We start from the raw sequence: 19,169 nt of genomic DNA on the forward strand, positions 1-19,169 counted from the left end.
CATTCGTAGAAACTCGTAGTGCCCATGATCGACACTAAAAGCTGTCTTCGGGATATCTTCCTCATGAACCTCGATCTGGTGAAATCCAGATGCCAGGTCTAAAGTAGTGAAATATTGCGATCTACCCAATTTATCCAAAATATCGGTAATATTAGGAATTGGGTACCTATCTTCAATTGTCTTCTCATTTAACTTGCGATAGTCAATGACGAGGCGCCATTTTTGCCTACCGGAAGCATCTGATTTTTTCGCAACCACCCATACTGGTGAGGACCATGGACTATTGGAAGGTTGTATAATTCCTTGGTCTAGCATTTTTGAAATTTGTTTTTGGATTTCTGCTTTATGGCAGTAAGGATAACGGTACGATTTTGCGTGTACTGGTATATCATCTTTCGTTGAAATGCGGTGTTTAATTGCGTTTGTAAATGATAAATTTTGGTCTTCTAAGTGGAAAATATCTTCAAATTCTTTAACAAGTTTTAGAAGTTTACAAGCTTCTTCTTGGTTCAAATGATCTAATCTTAATTGTGAGGTAAAGTTAAACTTTTTCTTGCATGTTGTAAATTGAGGAGTGTCAAATTCGAAGTTATTAATTTCCGCAAAGAGTGGACGATTCGGGTTTATTTTGACATCTGCGTTCGTGAGATTCGTTAAAATTACTGTGGCTTTATTATTATTAGCTTTGTAAATACCTGGTGCTACGGCTACGTCGGGTGTGAGAGGCAGAAGGGTTTCAATATAAAAATCACCATTCGGTGCATTGGTAGGTAGTTCAGCAATCACGTCTTCGTTACAATTTAGTTTCAATGTGTAGGTTGTAGGATATTTTCTCATCATTGAAATTGAATAATTAGGGAATTTAATAGAGTTATTTGAACAGTCAATTGTGGCTTCTAGGGATTGAAGAGTTTCATATCCAATCAATCCATCGAAAAAATCATGAAACTTGTGTAAGTAAAATTTTCCAGGTTGCTGATTAATGAATGGAGAGAAAAATATAAATTTATTTATTTCGTGTTTTCCGCTCACGTTTCGTACATACATTGGAGTAGTTCTAAGTATTGATTTGTTTTTCACATTTGCAGGGTTAATATAATTTTTGTTTGAGCCAGTGTCTATCAATAATTTTAGGTTGCCTAACTCGGTATCCATTTGAATGTATGGGATAAAATTCCTATCTTCTATTTTTCTGGCGGTGGTTCGAAATCCGCCGGAAAATTTAAATTGTCTTCAGTACTAGCATCTACATGTTCAATTGCTAACTGTTGACCTTCTAGTTTTGGATGAGAATTTTGATCGTATGCATTTTGGCTTGTGGTATTTATTTCTGGAATACAAAATGTGTTTGAATAGTCGAATTGTTCATAAGGGTAAGGGTAAGGGGTTATATCTGGATAGTAACTAAAATGTTCATAGAATGGATCAAAATACGGTGTTTGTTCAATGTTATGTAATTCTTCTACGTGGAATCTAGGTTGACCTGTTCGGAAAAACTGCTGTTGTGGAAGTGGTCTAAATTGTTGAGCTGGATGGGGTTGGAAGGGTTGTGTATATTGAGATTTCAATCCTGGGTGAATTTGTGGTCTTTGTGGGGTTTGTTGAGGATTTCTGTTTATATAATTCACTTGTTTTGACCTAATAGACTGATCAATGTCCATAGGTGTGGGTTTTGGAAATTTCGTAAACAAAGGCTTGGGTTCGAAAACGTTCCTAGGCGGTATTGTCACAAATTTTGGCATGCCCGCATTATAATACGGTTTCTGAGGGAATCCGTTAGCTTGTATTGGCGTTTTATAGGCTGGAAGAAATGGATTTTTCGGTGGCCTGGGGGGTGCATTGTTAATGATCGGTGTAAATTTTTTCTGGAAGTTTTGTTCTTCTATACAGGCATCGAAGGCTTCTTTCAAAGTGTATGGTTTTCTCGCACGTACATTCCCACCTATGGGCTCTTTTAATCCGCCCAGAAAAACTTGTAGTGCGTTTTGTTGATAGGTTTGAATTCTATCAGCTTTTACTCTTGTGTCGTTAATGGTTATATTAGCATTATTGATTAATAGCGACATAACGTGCTGCACACGTCCATAGAATTCTTCGACGTTGGTAGTTTGTGCCAAAGCAAATAATTCACGTGTTAGAGTAACAGCATCTCTTTTGTCACTATAGTAAGTAATTAATGTTTCTTTCATGGCTTCCCATTCGAGGCCAGTGCCATAAACCTCTAAGATCGTATCGGCTTCACCGATTATTTTATTCCGAATGGCTTGGGTCCACACCTCTAAAAAGGGTGTGTTTCCCATAGCTCTCAAAAAGGGAATTAAATTGTCCACAGCTTTTATGAATGAGTGCAATTTGACGGGGTTTCCGTCGAAAATTGGGAGGTCTCTGATCGCTTGTGGTGTTTGAAGTGAACGAATAATTCGATCAGCTTCGTTCATAATCCGCTCGGTAGCAGCGGCTGCCGTTTCTTCTTCGTTTGGAATAGGATTCATTGTAAATTTTATTTGGGTTTGTTAAACTAGTCACTTGGTTACTTAGTTATCTCACTTAAAATTTTTTTTTTTCGTTTTCACTTGTACTTCTTTTTTCACTTTCACACACTCTATAAAATAATATAAATTTGCACTTACCTAAAGGTTTTGCGATAATCCGTCGCAGCGTATTTTAGCGATTTCCTCTCGCTGGGTTTATTGTTGGCCGCTTTCCGGTGGTAGTGCTGCTACTCCTCGATAAGCCGTCGAAGATTCGAACACCACACTTTTTCACTCGCGACACTAAGATCCTTTACGACTGCGCCAGTTAAATTATTTCGGCGACGGATCTGATTTTTAAAAAAACTACTCTGTACTGTTCAACGGTTCGACTTAAAGTGATTTATTACAAATTTGAAAAGGTTTACAAAGGCCTCACTTGTCTCTAAATTCTCTGGAAAAGATATTTTATAAACATTGTAAACTGCTGAGCTGGTATCCGATGCTGTAAGCTGGCGTTGCTACTGGTGTACTTTATTGTATTTGTTATGTCTATTGCCGGACAAAGTTGAGATAAGTAAATGGTGAGCGCGTTTCGTTAACTTATATATATATATATATATATATATATATATATATATATATATATATATATATATATATATATATATATATATATATATATATATATATATATATATATATATATAACGATATACAAAACAATGCATTAAAATAAAGATTATCAATACTAATATATTTATGAAAATCTAAGATGTTATCGATAACTACCTAAATAAAAAATAAACGTATTCGAAAACTCATAGTCGATAGTAATAAGGCTTTCGACCATTTCTTATCGAGTTCAGTCGTTTACGAGCTCGATTGTTTTGGTTCCATAATGCCAAAACTTCTCGATAATCTAATACTTCTTCGAGTGAAGTCGAACGAAGCTCGATGATCGACTTCGAATCGAGAACCATAATACGAAACGTGGTCGATTCGATAAAATTTCAGTCGAATCGAGATACATAATGCCACCCCAGTTATACCATCATATCTTCGGAACTAGAAGTCATAGCCATTGAATCTTCAAGCTTAATTTATGGCCCAACAGTGGCTTTGCGTGATAAAAAAAGTGGATTGCGTGATAAAAAAATGGGTAAAACGATGCACACACACACACACACACACACACACACACACACACACACACACACACACACACACACACACACACACACACACACACACACACACACACATACATACATGCATACATAAATCTTACACGGAGACATTTTCCAATCTCGTCAAGCTCAGTCAATTGGTATATAACACAATGGTATACGATGCTCCATTCCATGGTCAATTTTTCCAGTAATTATTATACCTTTTCTATAGAGAAAGGCAAAACATATTATTGAATTAACATTTTTCTCAAATGCTCTTTATTTGGAAAGAATTTGAACCCACCGGATTATAATCCGCACCAAACAATTACGCGTTGAGGATGAAGAGGCTTGTCAATGATAAATTGGGCCCCAGTTGCGACAATTTATCTTGTTGAAGTAGCCAACGAGATGGAAATACGGTTCAGTCGATACGGTTTTCGATGAATCTCCGGATCATTTTCATACATCAGATAACAGATCACCAAAGACACGACGTTATTTGTGATCGATATTGTTCCATTTTCATTGATGGTGTAGTTTCTATTTGTCAAGTATCAAACAATTACAGCTTCAAAAGCGACTTCTGTCGGATTAATGGACTATTCAAAGTTATACCTCTCCAATAACCCTATTCATATTCTTGAAAAACTTGCGTTCTTAATACTTAGTTTGTTTAATTTTTTGCTCTTGACATTGCATGAAAGCTATAAATCGAGTTTATAACAATCTTGACACACTAAGGCAAACAAGGAGCATTTTAAATTCATAGGAAAACGACCATGGTTGCAAAACGTTAAAGCAGTTCTCTTCGCTGTCGAGTTAGGCTAGCAGCAATCGAAATTGAAATATCACTTAAAGAACGGATGAATCTAGACGTTAATGATGTAAGTGAGATTCAATTCAACAAGGCGTCTAACTCTGTGTACATAACCCGATCATCAAGCAGTAACAAGTTTATAACAAATAACTTTTTTTGTAGCAAATGCTGCTATAAGTTAGGTTTCGTTGGTAGTCCAGCACAAGCACAAAGCAGAGCACAATGTGAACAACTGCGAGAAGAAAACCGAAATCACTGACAATAATACGTATGATAACAACAATACTCCCGATTAGGTAATCGACGACGAGATGAGCGATAAACAAAGTGCCCCTCAATCCTCGCTGGATGGAAACGGAAGCTCTTCTCGCTCTAGAAAAAGAGCGACAACGAGATTCAATATAAAAAAAATCCTATGAAAAATATCTTTTGAAAATCGCCTAAAACGGAAGTGACCGAGATATGCCATTCGTATCTGATCTAGAGCTCAACAGTAGATCCAAAAAGAGAGCACTGAGTCGAATGTTATATAATACTATAGGTCTCCGAAACTCCGATCATTTCTTTGCGTTTCGTTCCCGACTCGTTAGTGCAGAGCAGTTCAAATTGAACTGCTTAGAGCAAACTTATCAGTTGAAAGTGAGCCGCTAAGCAGTTAATGTTTTTAATGCTCAGGAAGTAAACGATCTGGACCTGGACATTTCGTCGGATCTCCACATACCTGGGATTCAAATGAAAACTGATTCAGTGATTCAAGTGACTAGTCTTGATATTCTCAAACCATTGGAATTGGAAGAATTTCGTGTGTTGGTTTATTATTCCTTTTTTTTATTAAGAAAGTACCTAAAAGTACTAAGGGGAGTCTGCTTAATTATGTTTAATGATTACTCAAATTTTTTTAATGATTGCTTGTCAAAATGGAAAATTGTACCAAATGCTGAAAAAACGCTATAAATTATCTTTCCTCATATGCCTGATACTCAGTGGATGCAGGTAGACTCTAGTTCCGAATTTGATTATCAGATAGCTTTGATATTATTGCTGTTATATGGTCAAAGTATGGTTATGGAAACCCGAAGCAAAAACCTGCCTGATGTATTGTTTGTCATAAATGCGTCTTACTCATTTCAGACCTACAGAGGGAAACACAAAGCTTCCCCCACGTGACTCAGGTTGGCAATCCACTCATTCATCCATTAATTCACTTGTAAGATACCCTGATGATAATAATATAATATAATATAATATAATATAATATAATAATAATAATAATAATAATAATAATAATAATAATAATAATAATAATAATAATAATAATAATAATAATAATAATAATAATAATAATAATAATAATAATAATAATAATAATAATAATAATAATAATAATAATAATAATAATAATAATAATAATAATAATAATAATAACAATAATAATAATAATAATAATAATATAAATACGCACCCTCTCATTCTACTACTAACGCATAAAGCACCCTACCGAGGCCGTTCTTTTGCCAAATGTTATTCACACATGCGGAGGTATGAGATAGGAACTTGTTAGGACTTAGTTATTTCACCTTCTGACGATCACTTGTAATTGACATGGTCTGATAAAAAATTTTATTTCGGTTGAACGTATGGGACCGTTAATAAACCCCGTACACTAGGGGCAGAGGGATGAGGGGGTCTCACAAAAGTATACGTTTGTCTACGAGAGAGGATGGGGAGCCCAGCAACTATTTCCACCCGTGAAATTGTGAATTTTAATCATTCTACAAGGAAACACATTGAATTTCTTCTTATTATTATTGTTATTATTGTTATTATTATTATTATTATTATTATTATTATTATTATTATTATTATTATTATTATTATTATTATTATTATTATTATTATTATTATTATTATTATTATTATTATTATTATTATTATTATTATTATTATTATTATTATTATTATTATTATTATTATTATTATTATTATTATTATTATTATTATTATTATTATTATTATTAATATTATTATTATTATTATTATTATTATTATTATTATTATTATTATTATTATCATATCGTTTATTTATACCCGGTTTTAACCTAGTTACGGTCGTTCACCGGGTATTTTTATTATTATTAATAATATAATTTATTTTACCCCGGCTTGATTTTCTTATCGTTCATCCAGTAAAGTCGTTTGAGATTTACTGTATTTCCTTATCTCTTGAATAACTGAGACTTTATGACAACGGTTTATAAAGCTAGCTTCAGATAAAATTGGAACAAATACAATTTCCTGTATTTCAGTTATTTATTATTGAATTCAAGATCTTTTTTATACTAATGTAGCGTTTTCTTCATACTTTTAAGAAAAAATACGGATAAAATTATTCGTCACGGTTTCAAAGGAATTCTCGAATTTTTCCTGTAACACGTCTATCGTTTAGCTATCTTATTCCTTTCCCTTTGCTTTAAGTCTTCTCTTCATGATTGCCCAGTATTTCTCAATAGGGCAAAACTGGGGGCAGTTGGGTGGGTTAAGGTTTTTCGGAACAAACTGGACATCTTTCTCTGCATACCATTCTTGAACGACTTTGCTGTAATGATTGCTTCCCAAATCTGGCCAAAACATTACGGGATGGTCGTGGGATCAAAAGAAAGGCAAAATTTGTTTTTGGAGGCACTCTTTTTGGTATAGTTTCGATGTCTTTGTCTTATTTGTAACGAAAATTTTCGTTTTTTTTTGTCACACCTGCAAATGCCCTGCCAAATCATAAATTTTCTTGCAATTTGTCGGCAAAAACAAATTTAAATTTGGCTGGAACATCCCCCCGAGCCGTTGCCAAGAAAAAATTTTGACCTGGGATTTGCCCGAAGTCAGCCATGACATAGGTTTTTTCATCGTCCATCAGAAGACACCCGTCGAACTTGGTCAGCACCTGGTCATATAGTTTCCGAGCACGAAATTTGACCACACTATTCTGTTTTATGGTCCGATTTGGCTGTTTGCTAGCTCGATACGACTTGATTCCTTCCCGGAGTCAAGTTCTCCTCACGGTACTATGGGCAGCACCGAATTTTCCGGCCAAATCACGGTCCGACAAATTAGGATTCCTCTTAATCGACTTCAAAATGTTACCACGCAGTTTCCGGTCGACAGTTCCACTCCGAAGATTGGCTTAAGTCTTCCGAATCGTCGTCAATGTTTCCTTATACCGTTTCATAACGCGCCATACGGTATTTCTGGTCAATTTGAGCTGTTTACTTAGCCTAGATGCAGACCACAATTGATTTTCCAAATAACTGTGCACGATTTTTTTCCTTCTCTCGGCTTCCATGTTGATTGTTTACAAAGTACAGTAGATATGCAGAATGTCAAAAATCATACGTGAAGCTGACAAAATTCCCGACACGTGGGCACCAAGAACTTCCAAAACCACCAGGAGCGCCATAATATGAGCAAAAGTTTGGATTTTCATTGTGTTTTGCATCTAGACTAGCTAAACAGCGAAAATTGCCCAGAAATACCGTATGGCGCGTTATCAAACGGTATAAGGAAACATTGACGTCGATTCGGAAGCCTCAAGCCAATCGTCGGAGTGGAACTGTCGACCGAAAACTGCGTGGTAACATTTTGAAGTCGATTAAGAGGAATCCTAATTTGTCGGACCGTGATTTGGCCGGTAAATTCGGTGCTGCCCATAGTACCGTGAGCAGAACTTGACTCCGGGAAGGAATCAAGTCGTATCGAGCTAGCAAACAGCCAAATCGGACCATAAAACAGAATAGTGTGGTCAAATTTGGTGCTCGGAAACTATATGACCAGGTGCTGACCAAGTTCGACGGGTGTCTTCTGATGGACGATGAAACATATGTCAAGGCTGACTTCGGGCAAATCCCAGGTCAAACATTTTACTTGACAACGGCTCGGAGGGATGTTCCAGTCAAATTTAAATTTGTTTTTGCCGACAAATTTGCAAGAAAATTTATGGTTTGGCAGGGCATTTGCAGCTGTGGCAAAAAACGAAAGTTTTCGTTACAAATAAGACAATGACATCGGAACTATACCAAAAAGATTGTCTCCAAAAACGAATTTTGCCGTTCATATCATCCCATGACCACTCCGTAATGTTTTGACCAGATTTGGCAAGCAATCATTACAGCAAAGTCGTTCAAGAATGGTATGCAGAGAAAGGGGTCCAGTTTGTTCCGAAAAACCTTAACCCACCCAACTGCCCCCAGTTCCGCCCTATTGAGAAATACTGGGCAATCATGAAGATAAGACTCAAGGCAAAGGGAAAGGTTGTCAAAGACATCAATCAGATGACGACCTGGTGGAATAAGATAGCTAAACGATGGACGAAGAAGGTGTGCGCCGCCTAATGAGCCGTGTTACAGGAAAAATTCGAGAATACCTTCGAAACCGAGACGAATGATTTTATCCGTATTTTTTCTTAAAAGTATGAATAAAACGCTACATTTGTATAAAAAAGATCTTGAATTCGATAATAAATAACCGAAATACAGGCAATTGTCTTTGTTCCAATTCTATCTGAAGCAAGCTTTAGCTAATATGTTAGTATATAAGTTCCATTCCCCCATTACGTATTACAAGTAGGTTCACAATTTTCCCTTCGAAAAAGCACAGAATTGTGGAACTAAATGATGTCCTAATGTTAATAATTAAATCATGCATATAATAGAGCTGAAAAATCGCTACTTGTGACTGAACACCCAACTTAAATCTTAGCAACTTAAATTTTATTCATATTGCAATAAACAATACATTAAAGAGAAACATTTGTTGGTGGTGGTTCTACAAGACTGGTATTGAAATGTTAGAGAAGCGCTGAATTTATTGTGTTGCTTTTGAAGAAGACTGTTTTGAAGAAAAGAGTTGAATTTTACCAAAATATGAGTTTTTCTTATATAGGCTTATTGATCCTCGTGTTAAATCTCAGTCGGAATATTTTCAGATAATTTGCAGTTTATTCAAAAATATGTGTAATAAAGTTAAAGCTTTATAAATGGAATCTCTGGAAAAACCAAATTGCATGGTATACAAACGGCAAATGGCCAAAAATCTCGTTTTCATCAAATATATTCATTCTAAAATCCGACTGCATCGCATTGTTCATCAGTTCCAAGCCCTTAAGGAACAATCCTCCAATGCCCTGGATACACTGAGTATCTCCGATAGCGTTTTCGTTTCTCATGCTGGTGTAGTGTAGCATCATAATCAATGATGATTTAATTACGAAATCTGACAACAGCTAAGCATAGAACAAGTATGAAAACAAGAGATACAAACGAATTGAGTTCGCCAACACTATAACTCTCGATACTATATTCTCATCAGATAAACCCCGTTCGAGACGATCAAAATTCACCCAGAGATGTGCTGGGTTATTTAATCTATCATCTATTTTTTTTAATCGCGGTTCAAATAAAAGTACTCAAGGCGCATTCATCTCTTTCTGATGAGAATGAATCAGACTCAGTAAAACAGCTGATTCTGTGTTCCAAAGGGGGCTATTCCTCTGCATTTAGCGTGATAGCCAAAACACTACAAACTACCGACTGGTAGGAGCTCAACTTGTATGGAATTCCTGGAATCGGCGAATGGTACCTATACCGCAATGTGGTGCGTTTGTGCTTGAAATTCGATTTATGTCCGGTACCGGAAACGCTCAATTGCTTGTGCTGGATTATTTTTGTTTTGTTTCATATTTGCTGTAGGTCGCGACAGCCACTCGACCCGGAGTGTACTTGTTGATGATGCTTTTGCATTTAGTTTCGTTTGGAATGTCGCGTACGTTATCGGTCTCGAAAAGTGGAAGTAACTTTAATGTAATAGCAATAAAATAGTTCAAGTGAATACAGCATATGAAGTATTTTCAAATATTTTGAATCATAAAAATGAGGTATGTGCGTAGTTTTATTCTTTCACAAAATTAGGATAGAGTTCTTCACATTCACAAAGATAGTCACGTGAGCTATTGGATTACAGTAGCCAAATAAAAATGTTACCCCCTTAGAGTCTCTTTGCACAAAAGCTTGCAGCTTGGTTTGTAATCTACATGAATATGTAAATTCTACCGGAAGCACAACGTTTGATTTACGTTTATAAATCTCTCGATCCGTAAACTCCCCTTCGTGCTGAAAGAGCTGCCTTGCAGTCATTTGTTGTGTATCCACGCATACACAATTTCAGGAGCCTTCTCATGCATACAGACAGCCCTTCCGACCGTCAGCCTATCTCATCTACTATACGAACCCAGGCACAAAATGAGCTCTGCTCAGTAAGATTGTGTACGTTTACTTCCGTTTTTCGTAAATGCGTATTCTATAATTCTGCTGCTGCCATACATGATTACATTATGCTACGAAACATCGAATTGAACAAAGGAATGGTTCGTTCTACCGATTTACAGTATTATCATATTTAGGGATGTTTTGATGTCTTCAACGTCAGAGTGTGAACGAAACGATTTTTTCGTGGAACTCCAAGAAAGAATATTTAAATTTCAAATACACCTTTAAGTTGATTCTGAACGGTAATATCAAAATACTTACAGAATACGAAGAATGATAATATTCGATAGGATAGCAACATTCATTACGTTACATAAAAAAATTTCATATCCCTAATTATTGCCCTCGATATTACAGATCTTAAGCAGTGTGTCTCTTAGGGTCTTGTTTACCAGCTTTCACCAGGCAAATGAGACAAAATCTTACCTTCAATCAGATTCTTATCGAACTTCTTTCGCCGGTACGGCTTTATCCAACTACGTCCTCATGGACCGGGTTCGCTTGCCTGTTTATCTCTTTGTACCGCGGAATTGTACCAATTTCAAACAATTGGGGCATACAACCTCCCATTGCTGATATAAACCTCGTTGTGCTAACTGTGGGGAGGGGGCTCATGCGGATGTCTTTTGCGGTAAGGATACTGACAAGTGCCTCTATTGTAAGGAGGATCCACTTGACCTTTCGTTATGTCCCGCGTATAGAATTAGTGGTGACAGAATGAAGCGTTCCCTGAAAGAACGTTCTAAACGCCACCCATACAGCCGACGAATCCTTTTGCTTGTTTGTCAATTGACGAGAGCGATTCAAACGACCCTTTGGAAGGTACATTTCGGCTGCCCCTCATAGCTTTAGGAAGAGGAGAAATATATCCTCTCATAAGGTAAGGGTAAGGGTAGTAGGGCTTCGAAGGTATTACAACTTGAAACGCACCTGTTCTAGTAAATCTAAATTTTAAATAGAAATTCCCATCACTTCTTGGGACAGTATCACTTTCCCCCCCCCAACCCGCGTACCTTACCAAGTTCTTTGATGTTATGTACTGCCTACAGTGAAAACGTATTTGAAGCAGATGACTGCAAATTGGCCCCTACTTTCAGCGATCGTATCCTTCGATGGCTAACTTATTCCCTGAGATTAAAGATTCAATCACTGTTTTACAGTGAAATTGTAGAAGTATCATCCCTAAAATAAATCCTTTAATAATTCTAGTAAATAGTCCGAAATGTGATGCATTTGCATTGTGCGAAACTTGGATAACTTCTGATATACCCACAAAATTTCCACGATTTTAACATTATTCGTTTGAATCCAGATGACACATACGGAGGTGTACTTTTGACAGTCAAAATGTGCTATTTATTATCGAAATATTCTTTCCCCGATACCAGGTATTGAAGTTGTCGCATGTCATGTAACAATGCTTCCTTCTATATTCCCCCCCAAGAGCCTCGATTAGGCATCGGCGACTCAGCGATATCATAGATCTCATTCCCGCCCCGAAGTTAGTTTTAGAAGACTTTAACTCACACGGTGCGGGATAAGGTTGTCTTTATGATGATAACAGATCGACTATGTGCTCCATGATATTCGCAACAACTTTAATATGACGATCTTGAATATGGGAGAAATTAATTTATCCTCTTACTCGACATCGCTACGGTTGGATTGCACGTGGAAGGTAGTCCTTGATCCCCACTGTAGCGATCAAAACCATTAAAACCATTGGATACAATCGAATCATACGAAACGACCTCACAAGAAATATTAATTGGAAATGCTGCGCGAATTCGATGTCTGAGAAACTAGAAACAACACAAGAACTTCGTCCGAAGGAGGAGTATGCGTTTTTGGTTGGCTTGATTGTCAATACCGCGATTCAAGCTTAGACAAAACGTGTATCCGACGCGAGAACCAACATCCATTCTCTCAACCCGTGGTGGGACAAAGAGTGCTCAGAATTGAACTCGAAAAAGTATCATCGTACATCGAGCTCAGAGACAACGGACCATTTGATAGTTATAGAAAATACGCTAAGTTAAATATACAAATGAAAAGTTTTTGCTAAGAAACGCGGATACTGGTGTCAGTTTGTAGAAGGATTATAAAAAAAACATCAATGAGCACTCTTTGGCATACAGCTCGACGAATGCGCAACAAAAACACAAACGAAAGCGAAGAATATGCCAACCGTTGGATATTCGATTTCGCTAAAAAACTATGCCCTGACTCCCTTCTCCCGTGTCGCTACATCGAAACACCGTTTTCGATGGTAGAGTTATCACTTGCGCTCTTGTCGTGTAACAATAAAGCCCCTATGCTTTCATGTATCCGCAAATTGTTCGAGAAAATGATTCACTTTCGTGTAGACAATTGGGTCGAGACAAATGGCTTGCTTTCAGATACACAATTTGGCTTCCGCAAAGGCAAAGAAACGAGCAATCGTCTTGCGTTGCTTTCAACAGAAATTCAAATTTCATTTGCTCGTAAGGACCAAATGGCATCGGTTTTCCTACACAATTTCTATTAATATCCTTCCTATTAATATTTGGCACAAGGCACCCTCTATGGCGAGTTCCTTGGATCACAACTATCATAAATAAGTTTATAATTGTTTCAATTCATTATTCTTTGAATAATACTGTTCTTTGCAGAGCAAAGAAGAATTAAATGATGTTGTATAATATCAGACAAGTACAAATGAAAAAAAAAAATTTATTTGAAGCGAAATTGGTTTCAATAGTTGACGCAATACATTCAATTAGCTATATTTAATTTATTTTTTAGGTATTGATGACTTCTCACATTTTTTATCCGAAACGGTACATTTCAGAACCGTTGCTGATTCTTCTATTCAAACATTTTGGCTATTCTCGGTGCGTCTGGAATAGGTAATCGGGAACCAGGATAACCGGAGTTAATTCGATAGGTCGTCTACTAAGAATGACTAACGATTGGAATAGTTCGGGCCCAATATAGAAATTTTTCACGTTTTTTGCTTTTGCTGATGATATCAAACTTTTAACACTCTCCAACGTGTAATTCTGGTACCGAAAGTCGTATCCGGATGAAATTGTGAAGTTTTGGATGGGACCATAAGACCTAAGTTTGTGAAAATCTGTCACAGCTTATCTGAGGATAGTAAGTAAGTAATCGGAAATATAAATTTTCACACTAGTCACCCCAAATTCCAAAGCCGAGAAAAGTGTGAACACATTTATTCCTTAATTTTCACATATTACTCTGTAACTCCGGAACTTGAAGTAAGATTCAAATGAAATTCAACAGAAGGCTATAGAACCATAAGACCTTACATTTGAATCTAAGTTTGTGACAATTGGTTCAGCCATCTCCGAGAAAGTGAAAACATATTGTTGTTACATACATATTCACATACACACACAGACATTTGCTCAGTTTGTCGAGTTGAATCGAATGGTATATGACATCTGGGCCTCAATTGAAAAGTCCATTTGCACATTGATTTTATAGACTTTCTTTATAAGAAAGGCATAAAACGTGAAACCAAAAATTTGCATTGTCATCGCCAAAATGATGTTGGTTTTATTGTTCATAATTGTTATAATTGATAACCTGGCCTTGGGCCAAATATCAAATAATGTTCAAGTTAAATTTTTATGTATCAATTACAAAAGAATCTGTTGACAAAAAAATCATAATGAAGTAAGGAGATATACTGAAATGCTTGACTGAGGAATTTTAAAATACCTTTCATTTAATTTTTTTTTTTACTTTTTTATTTATGACTTCTGGTCAGTCAGTAATTTTTACTTTTTTTCGGTTTTTTAACGATATCAAACTAACTGGAGATTATAATAGGAGAAAGAATATGAAATCATAGAGCCATAGTACTCAAGGAAGAGCAAGGATGTGAAGAATAAAGTGCGTTAGTTAGTTAGATATCGTTAAAAAACCGAAAAAAGTAGAAAAAAACTGACTGACCAGAAGTCATAAAAAAAAATTGGAAAGTAAAAATTTGATGGGATTCCATCACACACAGCGATGAATGGAGCGCTGTCCGTGCGCCGCTTGCACCCTGGGACGCATAGCCATACGCTACAACTCCAGGCACTCAAGCAATAGTTGCGGACAAATCTTCCATTCCGGTGTTATAACTAACTGTATGAGAAAATATCAACACAATGAAACACATTGTGTGAGAAACCGTCGTGGGCAGAATGTGACAACTTCTCGTAACTTTACTTTTGCCGGTTCGGACAGTAAATGGCAAACAACCTTTGCCTTTACTTTCTGACATATCAGAGACTCGGATAACTCGTATCGCCAAGATGCCTGAGTTCGACTCCTCTGGTAGAAGGTAAAAGTTTAGATACGAGAAGCCTTCTGCTTACTTAAATGACCCTTGTCACGTCTCACTTTTCCGCACTTTATTCTTCACATCCTTGCTCTTCCTTGAGTACTATGGCTCTATGATTTCATATTCTTTCTCCTCTTATAATATCCAGTTAGTTTGATATCGTTAAAAAAACCGAAAAAAAACTTTCATTTAAAGTTATAAGAAAATGGTAACTGAGAAATTGGGCAAGGCCTCCCATATTTCGAAAACGGCAATATTTGGTCAAACTTTGTCGTATACCGTTCTTATTAACAATATTTCATCGGAAAACATTTTTGAAAATTATTTCAACAATTAAAAAAAATCTTTTTCTGCTATAAAATATATTTCTTACGAACAAAGTGTTAGTGCACTCGTTTAATTACAATACTTGCTTCGGACGTAAGCATACTGAAATTTAGGTCTGAGGGAGATTGTGCAAGAACTGAATATTTCTTTCCCTTTTTTTTGCAGAATAATTTATGCTAACTTTATTTTTGGTTTTAGCACAACCCGAAAATGTTATAATTAATTATTTTATTTAACTCTCTTCTTTAGTCTACTTATAATGGTTCTATTTCCGTGAGACATATAGCTTCCTTTATCAATCACCACTGCCGCCTTCTCTAACCACTTGCATACTAACTAGGGGGAACGCGCTAAATCAGTGTTACCTAACTTACACTCCCGCTTTCGAGCTACCGTAGATCGAATCGGGTAAGATGGAGGAGTTGAATCGGTTGGGATGATTACTCTTGCCTTATCAACCAAACAGCCCTTTATAGCAATCAGAGATGTGTAGCTTGCATGCAAGTTGAAGAAAATTTGTAGATTCCATCATAGCCGCCCCCCTTGAAATCACATTTCAAAACAATAACAAATCAAAATCTTAGCTTAACTTAATCCTATCATAAATTTTTTTTAATCTAACAAGACTTTCCAAGCAGGAGCAAAGAAACAATACGGAGGTATGGTGGTATCCATTTTAACCATTGTTGTGGGATGTTTGGATGCTCATTTCAGTTGTTCCAACTTATTGATATCTCCAAAAAGTGACTTCTTGCGATGTAGGAATGTTGCCATGGTGGTGCTCAAAGGTACAGTTTATATCGTTCCAGACATGAAACAACAAAAAGATACAGGTAGCAATGAACGATGAAATAGAGTTCTTGGACAGGGACTCACCTGGTGAGCCTGTTTGAGCAGGCGTTGAATAAGTGTGTATTTTTTTTTTTAACTGCTTCCCTCCGGGGCATGCGAAATTGAACGCATTTCAGAAGTATTTGTGCAGTAGTCATCTGGTAGCAAACATATTTTAGATACAGGCCGGGTATAAATTCCGGTTGCTGTCCGTATAGTAACGACTCGAGTTACTCCATCAGGACCTGGATGTACGTTAATAACTCGAGCAAGGTGCCACTGAACGGGAGGGGAGTACTCATCGCACATAATTACTACTGAACCAGGGCGTATGATAGTAGATGTACGATTCTGCTCTGATGCTTGCAACTCCGATAAGTATTCTTTACGCCATCTATTCCAGTATCGTTGAAAAATATATTGAGTTTGCTTGTAGTGATCGAGCCTGTTCAGGTTAACGTTGCTTAAATCCTCTTCTGGTAAGGCCTTCATACTCGTTCCAATCAAGAAGTGAGCCGGAGTAAGTACATCTATATCATTAGGATCTTCCGTGAGCGGGGTCAAAGGACGAGAGTTCAAGGCAGCCGCTATCTGAACTAAAAGAGTTTGCATGTCTTCTAAATGCAATCGATGGTGTCCCAATTCTTTTTTAATTGCAGATTTTGCACAGCGAACCGCGGATTCCCATAACCCACCAAAATTCGGCGCTCTAGGTGGTATGAAGACCCATTTAACTCCTTGAGTAGCGCATTCGGTGGCTATGCGTTTTCGACTACCAGGATTGTTGAGCGTATGATACAGTTCATATAATTCGTGTTTTGCTCCAGCAAAATTCTTCCCATTATCAGAGTGAATTTCTGCGGGCAATCCATGATGTCCTATGAATCGACGAAGTGCTAACAGGAAACAGGCAGTTGTTAGGTCAGTAGCCAGTTCTAAATGCACTGCTTTTGTGCTAAAGCAGACAAATACCGCTATGTATGCCTTTCCAGGAGCAGCTTTTCGGTAGAGCGGTTTAAGATATATGGGACCACAGTAATCCACACCAGTAATCGTAAAAGGACGACTAGGCCGAACTCGAGCAGCGGGTAATTGCCCTAAAGGTTGCCGAACAGGAACCGGGTTTGTTCGGAAGCATCGATAGCAGTTTCTCAGAACTGACTTGACAGCTCTTTTCCCATGCAATGGCCAAAATTCTTGTCTCACTAGCGCCAACGTTAACCGATGACCACCATGGGTACTGAGCTGATGATAATGAAGAATAATCAATTTGGTGAAAGGATGGGATGTAGGGAGAATAGCTGGGTGTTTTGCATCGTATAACTCTCCAGAATGGTGCAGCCGTCCTCCAACCCTTATGATGCCATCATTATCCAAAAATGGTTTTAATAGTCGAATTGTAGATTTGCGAGAGACAAACCGATTCGATTCCAAAAGCTTAAGGTCATCGTGGAACTGCTCTCGCTGAACCAACCTGATAAGGGTCAATTTAGAACGTTTTAGTTCCTTTATCGAGATGAAATTTTCGGTTATCCGGGTTTTGGGATAGCGACAATTTCCGACGAAACGAATGCAGTAGGCAACAGTTCGCAGCAGTGTGAACAGATTTGAAAAGCGGCTAAATAAAGCATTAGTATCGGTAACAGCAGCCAAGGAGATCTTAGGCTCTCTAATTTCCAATTCTTCCGATGGAATTTTGTTTACTTGATAGTTCATTGGCCAACTTTCTTTTTCATTGCGAATCCATTCAGGCCCTTGTTGCCACAAATTGCTATGTAAAAACGTCTCTACCGCCATGCCCCTAGATACCAAATCTGCGGGATTCTCTTTTCCGGAAACATGATTCCACCTATTCCCAAAAGTAAGGGTTTGAATCTCTGATACGCGATTCCCTACGAAGGTTTTCCAAGTATTAGGAGGAGATTGCAGCCAGTGTAGCACGATTGTTGAGTCGCACCAAAAATAAGATTTGGATCCTGTCATTCCCATTGCCTTGATAACTTTGGAGTATAATTTCGCTGCTTCCAGAGAAGCACACAATTCTAGTCTTGGTAATGTTAATCGTTTGAGGGGAGCAACCCGTGATTTTGCTGCAATTAGTCTAACTTTAACCTGTTTGGATTGATTTTCACTACGGATGTATAAACACGCCCCATACGCCTTCTCTGATGCATCTGAAAATACGTGAACCTGGGTCGCGATAGCTTCCTCAATGAAAGCATAACGATCTACTTGCAGTTCATTCAAAAGATGTAGTTGATCATAAAATTCGTTCCAGCGAAATTCGAATTGCATTGGAAGGGAGTCATCCCATTTTACGTGAAGCAATGCTAGCTCTTGCATGATTATTTTTGCTTTTACGATGACAGGAGCCGCCATTCCCAAAGGATCGAATAGACGAGAAATGACGGAGAGAATTTTGCGTTTAGTCCAAGGCGCATGGTTACTAGACGAAACAAAGTTGAATTTGAATTTATCTGTTGATGGTTCCCAAGTTATGCCTAGGGTCTTGACATGCTCTCCGGATTCAATCTTGAAATCAACGCTGAGGCGAGTTCCCAACTCCTCGGTAGGTATTTGACTTAGTACTTGAGAAAAATTAGAACACCATTTACGAAGCTTAAAGCCTCCGTTCTTCATAACTTGTTCCATTTCCCTTCTCATTGTGATGGCCTTTTCTACACTAGATTCGCCGCTAATAAAATCATCGACGTAGAAATCTTTCTTGATTGCACCTGCCGCTGATGGGAAGGAATTTTCTTCGTCCTCTGCTAACTGTTGTAACGCACGGGTGGCGAGAAAAGAGGAAGGAGTGAGCCCATATGTTACTGTTTGTAACTCATAAATACCGATCGGCCTATTTGGATCGGATCTCCAAAATATTTTTTGATATTTTCT

The 19,169-nt window shown here is 37.4% G+C and overlaps 2 protein-coding genes across 8 annotated transcripts in view; one reads left to right on the top strand and one right to left on the bottom strand.

Annotated features, from left to right (window-relative positions):
* LOC131434811 (UDP-glucosyltransferase 2-like) overlaps positions 1-19,169 on the bottom strand; it is a 235,984-nt gene that overhangs the window by 42,521 nt on the left and 174,294 nt on the right. The window contains exon 7 of one of the 6 annotated variants that reach the window (XR_009230396.1): positions 2,846-3,023. The exons of the other annotated variants lie outside the window; for them this stretch is intronic. The gene's annotated coding sequence lies outside the window, so the exon portion shown is untranslated. Of the gene's footprint in view, positions 1-2,845; positions 3,024-19,169 lie in introns of those variants that run through there. 6 annotated transcript variants of the gene reach the window in all.
* The window catches only part of LOC131434813 (DNA-binding protein D-ETS-3), a 191,447-nt gene that overhangs the window by 11,902 nt on the left and 160,376 nt on the right, over positions 1-19,169 (top strand). The window contains exon 1 of one of the 2 annotated variants that reach the window (XM_058601977.1): positions 10,250-10,386. The exons of the other annotated variant lie outside the window; for it this stretch is intronic. Coding sequence (XP_058457960.1) covers positions 10,382-10,386 — 5 coding nt within the window. The 5' untranslated portion in view covers positions 10,250-10,381. Of the gene's footprint in view, positions 1-10,249; positions 10,387-19,169 lie in introns of those variants that run through there. 2 annotated transcript variants of the gene reach the window in all.

The sequence above is a fragment of the Malaya genurostris genome, chromosome 3 (assembly GCF_030247185.1).
Source record: "Malaya genurostris strain Urasoe2022 chromosome 3, Malgen_1.1, whole genome shotgun sequence".
NCBI classification, from domain to species: domain Eukaryota; kingdom Metazoa; phylum Arthropoda; class Insecta; order Diptera; family Culicidae; genus Malaya; species Malaya genurostris.